This window comes from Megachile rotundata, chromosome 3 (genome assembly GCF_050947335.1).
Source record: "Megachile rotundata isolate GNS110a chromosome 3, iyMegRotu1, whole genome shotgun sequence".
Classification (NCBI taxonomy): domain Eukaryota; kingdom Metazoa; phylum Arthropoda; class Insecta; order Hymenoptera; family Megachilidae; genus Megachile; species Megachile rotundata.
The window spans coordinates 8,215,169-8,230,766 of NC_134985.1; the positions used below are offsets into that span (position 1 = coordinate 8,215,169).

Below are 15,598 nucleotides of genomic sequence, written 5' to 3' on the forward strand. Positions count from 1 at the left end.
ATTCTTAAATTTCTCATATTTTACATATTTTTTCAAATTTTTAATTTTCTCGTAGTTTACATATTTTGCAAGATTTTTAATTTTCTCATGTTTGACATATTTCTCAAGATTTTTAATTTTCTCATGTTTGACATATTTTTCAAGATTTTTAATTTTTTCATATTTGACATATTTTTCAAGATTTCTAATTTTTCATATTTTACATATTTCTCAAGATTTTTAATTTTTTCATGTTTGACATATTTTTCAAGATTTTTAATTTTTTCATATTTGACATATTTTACTATTATTTTACTATTATTTATTATTATTTAATTTAAAGAAAATTAAATTTCTTCAATTTCAACGAACACTAAATTTGTATAATTTCAACAAAAATTAAAGTTGTGTTACTTAAACAAATATTAAATCTCTATGATTTAAACAAGAATTAAATTTATGTACCTTAAACAAATATGAAATCTTTATAATTCAAATAAGAATTAAATTTATATAACTTGAATAAAAATTGAATGTACATAACTTGAACAAAAATTGAATGCATATAACTTGAACAAAAATTGAATGCATATAACTTGAACAAAAATTGAATGCACATAATTTGAACAAAAATTGAATGCATATAACTTGAACAAAAATTAAATGTATATATAATAACTTGAACAAAAATTCAATGTACATATCTTGAACAAAAATTGAATGCACATAATTTGAACAAAAATTGAATGCATATAACTTGAACAAAAATTGAATATACCTATCTTAAACAAAAGTTGAATATATCTATCTTAACCAAAAATTGAATGCATCTATCTTAAACAAAAATTGAATGTACCTACCTTAAAAAAAATTGAATATACCTATCTTAAACAAAAATCAAATGTACCTAATTTGAACAAAAATGAAATGTTAGAAACTCGAACAAAAATTAAAATAATAACACAGACTCTCAAAACAGAAATCCCCAAAATCAAATTTAGACAATACGCAAGCAAAATCACCTAGTACCTCTCGCTCCAAGGTTCCAGTTGCAAGACCAAAGTTCCAAATATTTAACGAAGGCCACATATTCATAAATCAGGAAAACGCGATTTCCCTGAAAACTCGATCGATTCCACAGTATTTATTTCCATTCGAGACTCTCGTTGATTCTCGGAACGTAAACGACGACAAGATCGATCGCGACTTCTGAAAACAGAATTTGTTTCTCTTCTATGCAAAATAGACATTGCGTCACTGCCGAGGATACGCACTCGCGACGAGAAGGCGCCGCGACGTTAAGGGTGCATCTATGGTTACGCAAAAAGAAAAAAAATATTCGAAATTGAATGAGACAGTAATAGATCGATTCGTCTGGCACTGTGAAAAAATAGCAAACGAACGAATGAACGTCGGTCCGATTGGACTTCGGCCATCGCCCCGAGAACAACCACAAACTGACATTTCGGCATTGCAAAACCGGCCTCGTTTCGTTAGAAAGTGTTCCTCTTTGCTTTCTCGTGCGGGAACGACACCGTTTGTGCTTTTTAGATGTTCGTTGTTGGTAGAAACTTTAGTACGTGGCTTTATAATGAGTGGTAATATAATAGGTGATATATCATGTGGCTGTATAACGCATGGTACTATATGGGAAAAATATAATGAGATATGACTAGTGATAAAGTAACGAGTAGCAGTGTGATATGTAATTTAATAGAATGTTCTATATGTGATGATGTAACGAGTGGTAATATACAATGTGGTGATATATGACAATCTAACGAGTAAAAATACGTGTGCTGACGAGCAGGACTGATATGTGGAAATTTATGTAATATAACGTATGGTCTAACGTATAGCAATCCATCAAAGCAATTCATCATATAATACAGAGATATAACGTGCTGTATCTAGTAACAAATATATGAAGATTTAATTAGTGGCGATAAAATGTATGGTGATATGTATGACAGTTCATCGACAAGCTATAACGTATCATAATATAATTGATAGTGATCTAACGAGTGATAGTCTGACAAATGCCAATATAACATATGGTGAATTAACGAATGAGGATTTAACGCATGAAGGTCTAATAGCGAGTATAAACTGAGTAGTGTACTGACATGTGCGAGTATAACGTGTGAGGATATAATGCGTGAAACTGTATCGAATGGAGGTATAATGGGTGGAAGTGGAACACGTGACACTATGACGCGGAGAACTATAACGCGTGGAAGTACTACTCGTGGAATTATGACCCGTGGAGTTACAACGCGTGGAAGTACTACGCGTGGAGTAACAACGCGTGGAATTACAACGCGTGGAATTATAACGCGTGGAGTTCCAACGCGTGGAATTATAACGCGTGGGACTGTAACACGTAACAATTTAATTAATGGAATTACAACGCGAGGAATTATAACTCGTGGAATTATCACGCATGGAATTATATCGCGTGGCAATCTAACGCGTGGCTATCTAACGCGTGGCAATCTAACGCGTAGCAATCTAACGCGTGGCTATCTAACGCGTGGCAATCTAACGCGTGCCATTCTAACGCGTAGTAATCTAACGTATGGTAATCTAACATGTAGTATCTTACCATGTGGCGATCTAACGGTTAGAGCAATAATGCATGGCAATCTAACAAGTGGCGACATATCACCGAAATTACGGAAACATCTTCTGAATTTGAGACACTATTTTCAAATTCTACTGAAAAAGGCACCGTTCTCTGAAGTAGTCATTGGCATTGGAATGGCCGTTCCATTAACAGTTTTAGCGATGACCTTAGGGTCATTATCACCTGTCAATACAAAACTGTTTACTATACAACGTATAAATGAATCACTACATTTACAATATAGGTGATGTAGAATTACTTTGAAATTATATTATGTTCCTCAAGCTTAAACAAAATTATTATACAATTACTTTGCTGTTACAAATTTTATTCTATTATGTAATTAATATTCTACAACTTTGAGCAACGCAGTACACGATTATTTTTACTTTACAAAATTCATTTCGTTATTTAATTACTTAACGTTCCACAACATTGAGCAAAGCTGTATACAATTATTTTTTTGTTACAAAATTCATTACGTTATTTAGTTACTTAAGGTCCCACAACTTTGAGCAAAGCAGTATACTATTATTTTTTTCTTACAAAATTCACTTCGTTATTTCATTAATTATCGTCCCACAACTTTGAACAAAAGAGTACATGGTCTTCAAAAGAGTACATTCTTTTTTTTTGTTACAAAGTTTATTTCCTAATTTAGTTAATTAACGTCTTACAACTTTGGACAAAAATATACATAATCATTTTTAAAATATAACAAATTTTGTTGCGTTGCTTAAGCGCTTACGTTGCTTATATATTGATATTTGATTACAGAATTCGCGAAGATGTACCAATACCGTCCGATCGATACCGCGTACAGATGAGAGGCAATGTCGTCCAGTTGACCTTGAAACAATCGCAAAAGGACGACACCGGACATTACGCACTGGTTGCAACGAGGCTCGGTCAAGGATTCGATAAAGGATCCTCGAAGAAGATACATCTGAGCGTCGACGAACCGATTTCGGAAGAGGGTGACCCACCTGTTTTCCTACGAAGACTGACCGATCTCGCAGTGAAGGTTGGAACTAGGACTAGGTTTCTAGTGGAAATTCGGAGCTCAACCACACCGAAGGTAATCTTGTCATTCTTACACATTTTTTTAATACATCACATTATCATGTTAAAATCAATGCACCTTTTGGTTAAAACAATTATAACTACTTATGATAAAATCATTAAATAATATATATATATATAAGATTATAGAAACGTAAAATTTATATTTGGCTATTAATGTTATTGAACTATAAATAATAAGTTTGATATTTGACTATTAATCTCGTTGAATTATAAATAAGAAGTTTGATATTTGACCATTAAACTTATTGAACCATAAATAAGGAGTTTGATATTTGACCATTAATGAATACAAGCTATTAATAAGTGGCTGTATGTCATAGTTAATCATAGATCAAGGTTAGAGTAACTTTACAAAGTTTGATACAGTAATTTTTTTTTTATGTTCATATGTTAATGTAGGCAGTTTAATATGAAAATTAAGGCAATTTAATATGAAAAGGTTGACATTATGAAAAACGTAGCATTAATCCAAGAATTGAATTATACAGGGTGTGTCACAACTGTAGGTCCCTGAAATGGGGGGTAGCTGACACGATTCTGAATAACATTTCCCTTTGCAAAAATGGGGTTTAAAGCTTCGTTTTTGAATTATTAAAGAAAAACACGGACCAATCAGAGCGCGAAGGTTATTACGCGTTGGATTACTACGCGTTGGTTAACTGCGCGTTAGATTACCACGCGTCAGATTCCTACGCTTAGAATTACCACGCGTTGCATTACTACGCGTTGAATATCCACGCTCTGGATTACTACGCATTAGATTACCTCGCATTAGATTCCTACGCTTATAACTATCACGCGTTGCATTATTACGCGTTGATTACTACGCGTGGGATATACACGCGCTAGATTACTTCGCGTTGGATTACCACGCGTCAGATTCCTACGCTTAGAATTACCACGCGTTGCATTACTACGCGTTGGACTACTACGCGTTGAATATCCACGCTCTGGATTACTACGCGTTGGATATCCACACGCTAGATTACTACGCGTTAGATTACCACGCATTAGATTCCTACGCTTAGAATTATCACGCGTTGCATTATTACGCGTTGATTACTACGCGTGGAATATGCACGCGCTAGATTACTACGCGTTGGATATTCACATGCTGTATTACTATGCGTTGTATTACTACGCGTGGGATTACCACGCGTTGCATTACCACACGTTGCATTACTACGCGTTGGATTACCACGCGTTGGATAACTACGCGTTATCCGAAGCTGCCGCTCTCGCATCTGCGCATGCGTAATCTCGCGCTCTGATTGGTTCGTGTTTTTCCTTAATAATTCAAAAACGAAGCTTCATACCTCATTTTGGCAACGGGAAATCTTATTCAGAATCACGTCAGCTACCCCCCGTTTCAGGAATCTACAGTTGTGAGACATACTGTATACACTGTCATATTATAATATACAATACATTATACATACTTAATAGTATAATGATAGTATAATTAATAGTATAGACGTTTGATAAAATAATAATGACCAATAGCTAGTTATTGATAGTAAATAGGTAGTAGGTAATAAAACACAAATTACTCTCAAACGTAATATCCTATATACAAACAATAATATCCCACTAAATAAAATATTAACCAGTAATAAAAATTTTAAAATATCAAAATACACCTAACCAATAAAATATAATCACTAGACCATCACATAAATAAACGCGCCATCTTGGCCATTTCCATAAAACAGCACTCGTCAACGTCAAACGTAAAAAGGAATTCGAATAGTCAGAAAATTGATAGACCATGCTCGGAAACAAGGAATCGGTGCCAACGTCGGTGATTAACCCGGAAGGGTGAAGTTAGATTATTCAGTGACTTATTGCCCACGAGTTTGAAACTCGGAAACGGTTCGTACGAAAAGGGAAGCCTCGAGGTCCACGACCCGGGCTTTCACAGACGGAAAAGAGAAAAGGAAGATCGTAACGCGGTCTTACGAGTCGTATTACGACTATTATTACGCACGCACGTACACTATGCCAGAAACTATGCTCGCCGATCGGCTAAATCTGCGTGCTTCTTCAGCCTCCGCTCGTAAAGCTCGAAATGGTCGTTTTCCCTGAAGATGGTCTCTGACCGCGTTGCGTAACGCCCAGCGGAAAGGAATCTGCTCTGGGGCTGCTATGAAATCTCTCGGAACCGACAGAACCTTGCGAAATCATCGAATTCTTGGAAATTGAGAATTTCAAATTTTTGTGAATTGTAAAATGGAGAAGGGGAATGTTAGAGGGAGTATAGTAAGCTAGGTTCTCTGAGTGTGGATGAAGTATATATGATGTCACAGATTAATTTCAGAATGAACTATGTTATTCTAAGGTTATTATAGGATGAACTATATTATCATAAACTAATTGTAGGGTAGATTATATTATCATATATTAATTGTAAGATAAACTATACTATCATAAGCTAATTTCAGGATGAATTATATTATCCTAAAGTTATTATAGGATGAACTATATTATCATGAACTAATTGTAGGGTGAATTATATTATCATATACTAATTGTAGAATAAACTCTATTATCATAAACTAATTTCAGGGTGAAATATATTACACGAACGTAATTATAGAATAAGCTATATTAGCCTAAACGAATTATAGACTAAACTGTATTGGTCTAAACTACCTATAAAATAAATTATAAATTTAACACTGTACTAACTGTTACCACGTACAGTTTGAACAAGAACTCATAAAAATGAGACATTGAATATTTTTTTTAAATATTTATTTATTTCTTCAAGTGACATACTCAAATGTTTAAATATAAGTACACCAATAAATTCTTATTCAATTTGAAAAATTGATAAAAATGAGATTACTAGTTTTTTTCAAAATTTCTTGAAGATTTTGTACCTGTCTCGCTTGTCAATTTAGATGAAAAATATGTTCCAATTTCTGGAACATTTCAATCACTATGCCAAGTGTACCAATGACTATATCTTGTGACTAATTTTTGATCATTTTTGTAACATGGACTTGAATTATATTTAATTAAAATTTAGACAAAATATAAAAATAAATTGTTCATTTTATTCTGCAAATTTCGAATGGAAATTTGTGACTTGCGATGTAAAGGAATGTTGACTGATTGTGAGATCCGAAGCAAATATTAAAGCTTCTTAGAAATTCCTTTGCTCCCCGTTTGAAATACTAAACTCTACTAATTTTAGCGCTCAAAGGTAATAATGTGTAAACTGTTGCGTTAAGATTATACCGATTATGTGGAGTAACAAATTTAGAGCTTAAATTAAGTAACTGAGTTGTTGTAAATGAACGTGTATTATGACCAAATGTAGTATTATAATTGATAATTATATTGTCAAATAGTCAAATAGTCAAATAGTCAAATAGTCAAATAGTCAAATAGTCAAATAGTCAAATAGTCAACTAGACAACTAGTCAACTAGTCAACTAGTCAACTAGCCAACTAGTAAAATAGTAAAATAGTAAAATAGTAAAATAGTAAAATAGTAAAATAGTAAAATAGTAAAATAGTAAAATAGTAAAATAGTAAAATAATAAAATAGTAAAATAGTACAATAGTACAATACAATAGTAAAATAGTAAAATAGTAAAATAGTAAAATAGTAAAATAGTAAAATAATAAAATAGTAAAATAGTGAAATAGTAAAATAGTAAAATAGTAAAATAGCAAAACTGTCAACTATTTAACTAGTCAACTAGTAAAATAGTCAAATAATCAACTAGTCAAATAGTCAAATAGTCAAATACTGATATACTGAAATACTGAAATACTGAAATACTGAAATACTGAAATGCTGAAGTACTGAAATACTGAAATGCTGAAGTACTGAAATACTGAAATACTGAAATACTGAAATACTGAAATACTGAAATACTGAAATACTGAAATGCTGAAGTACTGAAATACTGAAATACTGAAATACTGAAATACTGAAATACTGAAATACTGAAATACTGAAATACTGAAATACTGAAATACTGAAATACTGAAATACTGAAATACTGCAATCCCGAAATACTGAAATACTGAAATACTAAAATACTGAAATACTGAAATACTAAAATACGAAAATACTAAAACAACAAAAATAAAGTAATTGAATAACAAAACACCAAAAATCTCAATCACCCAAAAATTCATATCCCCGAACTTACAAGTAACCCTCAAAGCTCCAAAGCAAAAATAATTAAACGACAATATTTCAAATTTAACTCGTTGCACAATTTTAGCAACAATCCGCACGCATCCACTAATACGTTTCAAAAGATTCGAAATTACACGAGGTCCAAAATTAACCACGCTCCCGTGTCAAGTTGTGCAACAACATTCCCGAACTTGAATTCATATCTCAGACGGCCGATTACGTCGTCGAACAATGAAATAGCACAATAATTTCCCGATGCTAACGACACCGACGGTGAAAGAAAGTTTACCTGTCGGCCATTTTTTTCGAAGCCAACTGTTTGACAACCCGTTGACGTCACACCGGCTTAAATCTATCAACGTGTCGTTGTTGTTGTCGAATTCCAGATCACTTGGCACAGAAATGCAGAGCCGGTACACGCGGGTTCAAGATTTTCCTTCGTTCACGAAGGAAATTTCTACTGCGTCGATGTCGCCCCTGTTACTGTCGAGGACGAAGGACACTGGACCTGCATGGCGGAAAATCGAAGTGGCAGATCATCCTGCACGTCTCGTCTTACCGTGATTGGTGAGGACATTTACATGCACTTGTGGGAAAAGAAGATATAAAAATTTTACTTTGAAGTTTGTATATCTTGAATGATGTGGCGACCATCTTTGATTCGGACTCAATAGCATAGCCAAATGATGGTTAACTTATTTAATTTAAATTCTTTTATGGATATTTTAAGCTGAAATTTTTCATTGGTGAAATAGACGTTTTTTGATTGTTTACTTGATTGGGGTTTTTTGTAGTTGAGTTCAAAAGTGATAAATTTTTGAAATTTTGAGGTACTAAGATTTAGAAGGTTCTGTATTATGGTAGAATTATAAGGTTTTAGTGTTTTGACGTTCTGAAATTAAGAAATTTTCTAGTTTGGACATTGTATGACTCCAAAATTCCTAAATACGTAAGTTACAATGGTTAGGTTGTAGCAAGTTCCACGCGTTGGGACTCCACGCGTTATAATTCCACGCGCTGTTACTCCACGCGTTATGATTCCACGCGTTGTACCCCCTCGCGTTATAATTTTCCGCGTTGTTACTCCACGCGTTATGACTCCACGCGTTATAACTCCACGCGTTATGACTCCACGCGTTATAACTCCACGCGTTATGACTCCACGCGTTATAACTCCACGCGTTATAATTCCACGCGTTGTACCCCCTCGCGTTGTTGCTCCATGCGTTATGACTCCACGCGTTGTAACCTCACGCGTTGTAACCTCACGCGTTATAACTCCACGCGTAGTAATTCCACGCGTTATAATTCCACGCGTCGGAACTTCACGCGTTGAAGCTCCACGCGTTGGAACTCCACGCGCTATAATTCCACGCGTTGTTACTCCACGCGTTATGATTCCACGCGTTGTATCCCACGCGTTTGAACTCCACGCGTGATAACTCCACGCGTTATGATTCCACTTGTTGTACCCCCACGCGTTGTTGCTCCATGCGTAACTTCACGTGTTATAACTCCACGCGTGGTAATTCCACGCGTTATAATTCCACGCGTTGTACCCCCACGCGTTATAATTTTACGCGTTGTTACTCCACGCGTTATGACTCCACGCGTGATAACTTCGCGCGTTATAACTCCACGCGTGGTAACTCCACGCGTGGTAATTCCACGCGTTATAATTCTAAGTGTAGTACTTCCACACGTTATAGTTTTACGCGTCATATTTTCACGTGTTCCAGTTCCACCCATTATGCTTCCAAGGTTTCACTCCACAATCCTCATTCGTTAATTCACCGTTCTTTTGACATTCGTCAGATCACTACGCGTTAGAACTCTACCAATTCACCATACGTTATAGCTTGCTACATACTGATGGTCCCAAAATTCGATATTTCTCAAATTTCAAAATTTTGAGGTCTCAAAATTCAAAAACTGGTAGATTCCAATATTCTATGATTCCAAAATTGAAAAATCTTCAAATTCCAACATGTTCTGGTCCCAAAATTGAATATTTCTCAAATTCCAAAATCCTACAGTCTCAAAATTTAAAAATCCAAAGATTGCAATATCCTATGATTCTAAAATTAAAAAGTTCTCAAATTTCAAAAATCCTACAATTAAAAAATTCATAAGATTTTAAATTTGAGTCCAATAAGCTTCCACATTAAGTCTTAATATTAGATTTAAGTCTTAAATTTAATAAGTGTAATAATATCTTTTTATGTTTGTGATTTAGTCCCAAAAGCATATAAAAGGCCAGAGTTCGTGGAGGAGCTTCGTGCTCTTTTAACAGAAACCGGAACCGTATCGTTGGAGTGTAAAGTCATCGGGGTACCAACCCCGGTGTTAAGATGGTTCAAAGATGACAAGGAAATAAAAGCTGGCGATGTTTTTGCTTTAACTGCCAACCCTGATGACCCGACCTCCCTTGGCATTTATACTTGCGAGGCAGTGAATTGCATGGGAATCGCTTATTCCTCTTCAAAAGTAAGTTAAATACTATTTAGATACTGTTTTGGTACTATTTTGATGATATTTGGATATCGTTTATATACTATTAGGATACATTATATATTATAAATATGTTATATAAATATTAGGTCGAGTCATAAGTAACTTCCGATGCAGCTAAATAGATTTTATTGTGTGTATGGTGAGATTATGAAGGTATAAGTCACCATGAGTTGTTGAAGTTAAATTTAACGATTACTGCGGATAAATACATTCAGCAATTGCAAAGAGTGCAAGAGAAACTCCTAGAAAAGCGCCCTGCACTCGTCAATCGTAGAAATGTCATTCTTTTACACGACAACGCGTGACCGCATACAGCAAGGGTGACTCAAGAAAAAATTCTTGAGCTTGGATGGTCTGTTTTACCACATCCACCTTACTCCTCAGATCTTGCCTCGACAGACTACCACCTTTTCTGTTCCTTACAAAACTTTTTAAATGGAAAAACCTTCAATTCTGAGGAGCAAGTCAGGCAGGCTGTTGAAAGCTTCTTCCAGTCCAAACCAACCACATTTTACAAGGAAGGAATTGATAAACTACCAGGAAAATGGGAGAAGGTTATAGAAAATAGTGGTGAATATATAATAAAATAATATAATTTTGTTGTTTAATGAGAACGAAATAAATGTCTGATAAGAAAACGGAAGTTACTTATGACTCGACCTAATATATTAGGATACATTATATAGATATATTAGGATATATTATAGAGTAGTATCTACTTCTATCTATTCTCATTGTCAGAATAGTATCTATCAGAATTTTGATACTTATCTAAATCCAACGAGAATCTACTAGAATGCAAATTTTGTATCTATCAGAAAATTTGAAGTAAGAATGCAATCTTTTCGACGTATTGTCTTTGTAACAACAACTGAATCACTATAGTTAATAAATGAATAAATATGTGGAAATTAAATGCTCAGGTACACGTAGTTGGAAAGGGTAGCAGAGAAGGATCTCTGAAACCTGCGGATTCTTTGACACCCTCTGGTCCTCTTCCTATTTTCACGAGAATCTTGCAGGACGACTGCTGCAGGATTGGAGATACTCTTCGTCTCTCTTGCCAAGGTATTCTATAAACTCTACATATAATATCCTCAAACTTTTTTATCATACATATTTTACAGACAAATTGTGTCATATATGTTCTTCGCCTTCTAAACATTATCCCGAAGAGAGTTATTTATTAGAGAGAGAAATTTATTAGATGATAAATGGAGAAGTTTATCAAGTTTGATAATTATTTGTTGTCATCGAATGTTTCAAGCTTCTTTCGATAGATTAAAGATTCATTAATAATGTTATAATATATTGTATTATAATTGCTCCTTTGATAATGAAAATTGAGTAAAAATTGAATGTTACATCTTTTATTTCTAAATAGTCCAAGTACCACCATGGCCGAAAGCAATCACGTGGTACAACAAGGAAGGCAGAATCGAACCCAGCGAGAAGTACCATGTGATGGAGGACGGCCTCGGTGGATATTCCATAGAGGTGAACCCCGTAGAAGCCATGGACGAAGGCGAATGGAAATGTGTCGCCACGAGTGCCGAAGATATGAAACAATTTACAACTTGCTATGTTGCAATGTCCAGTAAGTAAAATTATATTGACACTTTCAGAAAAATTACATTTAGTACTGCAACTGACAAAATTTAATCCTTAACTTTATCCAACATCACACTGACAAGGCGCTATTAAATTTGTATTAATTATTAAAAGTAAAAATTGCATTACAAATATCACTACCAAATTTCATTATAATTTCAGTGTCACATTGTAATATTTACACTATTCGATTTTCTTTATGGGATCAGTATTAAGTTACAAAAATACAATATTCTTGCGAGACAGCCTTATAAGCCAAAGTTTATTATATTATATGGATTCTAACATAAAAGATAAGTGATGAACTAATTTATATTTTGATTCAAGTTCCAAAGAACTACAGGAAGCCACGCTTCATGGAGAGCTTGAAAGCTGTCCTGACAGAAGAAGGTTTGGTGTCCTTCGAGTGCAAGGTCGTAGGATTTCCCACACCTCTCCTCAGGTGGTTCAAAGATGGCCAGGAATTAAAACCAGGAGACGTTTATCAATTAACTGGGACCAACTCCTTAGGTATCCACACTACACTCCAACATTTATAATATATTTATATGCAATAAAAAAAATCATTCAAATTATATTTTTCATTCTCAACATTTTTTTTTTAATTTTCAAAAAGAAATTACTAATAACTTTTGTAGAAAAATAAAAATGTATTCTTTTATTTTTTAATATCCTATATTTAGTGTCACGTTTAAAACAACCTTATACAGCAGAACACACTATAATTACAGTTACATAGAATGACACACTAAACGATTATATAATGAAACCACTTTAATTACAAACTCAATGTACATTATACAAAATCAATTTTCACTGCGACATTTAAAACTTCAATTATTTAATTGCTATTTTCATTTTGTTGCTATAATTCTGATTTGTCCATGTTGCTAGAATTGTCACTTTCTTGCTATAGTTTTAACTTGATCATATTGCTACAATATTCACAATGTTGCTATAATTTGTATTTATCTATGTTGCTAAAAGTGCCACAATTTTAATATCTTCATGTTCCTACAATATTCATGATGCACACAATTTTTATTTGTCCACATTGCCGCCATTTTGATGCTGCTACACAAATTTCTGTTTGTACATGTTGATACGATTTTCACAATGTTGCAATAATTTATCAGGATCGTACTGTTGCATCGCGAGAAACTGCATGGGTGAAGCGAAAAGCACAGCTGAATTGACAATCGAAGATATTCAGAATCAGTTGAACGAAGAAGAACGCCTGCAACTGCTGACTACGAACCAGCCACCCACGTTCATCAAAGGTCTGAGGAGCTGCGAGGCAAGAATCAACGAAGAGTTTCATTTTACCGTACAAGGTAAAAGCACTGTTTCATACCTAAAAATTTAGAGAACCAGAGATTGCACATTCGAGTCGACTTGTAGTAATAACATGAACCTAACGAAAAAATGTTCAGTGTCTCAATTTTGTTGAGTTATAAAGTTTAGTTCATTTGAGATTGATATCTAAGATCGAGTTTAGCCTAATAATATCTATTCAAGAATACCTATTATTAGCCTGAACTCTGAAGTTTGTACCGTCTCGGTAGGCTTCCCAACATAGAGCTTTTGTCATCGTACCGACACAATCCTAGCATAATTCTAAAAATAATAGTTCATAAAAGCCCAGTTACATTTCCCCAACAAAGTGAAAGGACAAACGACGCAGGCGAAAGACGACGCGTCGCGTTCGTTCCTCATCGATGTAATATTTTAAGCAACGAATAATGTTCGAATCGATAAATTTACAGTCAGTATTTCCCCGGTGCCAAGTCTCGCTTGGTACAGGGACGACGTGCCAGTCGAGGAGAATGAAAAATATCAGATTGCCAAGGAGAATCTTGGCACGTGCCATCTCGACGTAAGAAAGCTCGAATTCGTCGATCAAGTAAGTACCTGCAGGAATAAATTAATCGTTCAACAAATGCGAGGAATAAATTAATCGATTTATAGGCCGAGTGGAAATGCGTGGCTTCCAACGAATTCGGCGAAAGCGTCTCTTCCTGCTTTCTCAAACTAATCATTCCCAAGCACTACAAGAAGCCCAAGTTCCTCGAGAGTCTGCGCGCCATTTTGTCCGAGGAGGGTGCAGTGAACTTAGAGTGCAAAGTGATCGGTGTCCCACAACCGATTCTTAAGTGGTACAAAGATGGTGTCGAGTTGAAACCCGGAGATATTCACAGGATTATCTCGGGACAGGATGGAACGTGTTGTTTGGGGACATACACGTGTGAAGCTACCAACTGTATGGGAACTGTCAGTAGTTCTGCGTCCCTTTTGGGCTTTGAAGGTTAGTTTGATGAGATCAGTTTGTGGTCGCTCGATAAGTAACGGATTTTGGGGCTTTGGGGGCTTTTGGAGACTTAGGTGGCGGTTACTTATCGAGCAGTCAATGTTCCATGGGAACAACTCAACCCAATGTTTATCTATTCCATAATATTGTTCGATAATAACTGATATTTCGTTCAGTTTAATTCAATTTTACCAGATTTTGGGGTTTTGGAGATAGGACTTAGGAGGCGGTCACTTATCGAGCGGTCAATGACACAGCTCTCCCAACGTTTATCTATTCCATAATATTGTTCGATAATAACTGATATTTCGTTCAGCTTAATTCAATTTTACCAGATTTTGGGGTTTTGGAGATAGGACTTAGGAGGCGGTCACTTATCGAGCGGTCAATGACACAGCTCTCCCAACGTTTATCTATTCCATAATATTCTACGATGATAACAACTGGTATTTCGTTCAGTTTAATTAAATTTTACCCGAGTTTGGGGTTTTGGGGCTTAGGACTTACGAAGCGGTCACTTATCGAGCGGTCGACGACCCAACTCGTCCCAACGTTCCAACGTTATCTGTTCCATAATATTCTTTTTACTCTCCATAATATTTCGTTCAGTTTAATCGAATCTTACCCGAGTTTGGAGCTTTGGGTTAAGTCTTAGCAGACGGTCATTTATCGAGAGGTCAACGACCCAACTCGTCCCAACGTTTATCTGTTCCATAATTTTCTTTCTACTCTCCATAATATTTCGTTTAGTTTAATTGAATTTTACACGAGTTTGGGGCTTTGGGTTAAGACTTAGGAGGAGGTCATTTATCGAGCAGTCAATGACACAGCTCTCCCCAACGTTTATCTATTCCACATTATTCTATCTACTCTCCATTCTTCGTTCAGTTTAATTGAATTTCACCTTGTTTTGCAGATAAATTTCCAGTTCGCAAAGAAGCGAAAGAGCCCATGTCACCCAATGGCCATGAACTCGCCCGGAACTTGTCCCTCTCAACGATTCACGAGGAAAGAACATCTCAATTGTACGATACACCGCAAACTGACCATTCCGTCACGTTAGACGATCGAGGAGAAGTGTCCTTCAGCTTCGATGGCAAGGAAGTTTCCGTCAGCCTGTACGAAACGCCTGATCTCACGGAGGAAGAAGCTCTGCAGATCGTGGAGATGTATGCTGATCAGTTATCTGAGCACGTGACAGGTGTGTAAACTTTTCCTTCAGGTCTAAGTCCAAGAAAGTCTCATATCATCTCCAATACTTTAAAATCACAAATATTTATAAAAATTTTAATTATATTTTCCAATGCACATCTCT

The 15,598-nt window shown here is 35.2% G+C and overlaps 1 protein-coding gene across 4 annotated transcripts in view; it reads left to right on the plus strand.

The window, feature by feature from the left end:
* LOC100882703 (uncharacterized) overlaps nt 1-15,598 on the plus strand; it is a 96,126-nt gene that overhangs the window by 9,820 nt on the left and 70,708 nt on the right. For all 4 annotated transcript variants that reach the window (XM_076529767.1, XM_076529764.1, XM_076529766.1 and 1 more), the window contains 10 exons: nt 3,383-3,683; nt 8,237-8,417; nt 10,087-10,337; nt 11,288-11,432; nt 11,749-11,961; nt 12,303-12,485; nt 13,112-13,309; nt 13,742-13,878; nt 13,944-14,280; nt 15,200-15,484. In XM_076529767.1, coding sequence (XP_076385882.1) covers nt 3,383-3,683; nt 8,237-8,417; nt 10,087-10,337; nt 11,288-11,432; nt 11,749-11,961; nt 12,303-12,485; nt 13,112-13,309; nt 13,742-13,878; nt 13,944-14,280; nt 15,200-15,484 — 2,231 coding nt within the window. The remainder of the gene's footprint in view (nt 1-3,382; nt 3,684-8,236; nt 8,418-10,086; nt 10,338-11,287; nt 11,433-11,748; nt 11,962-12,302; nt 12,486-13,111; nt 13,310-13,741; nt 13,879-13,943; nt 14,281-15,199; nt 15,485-15,598) is intronic.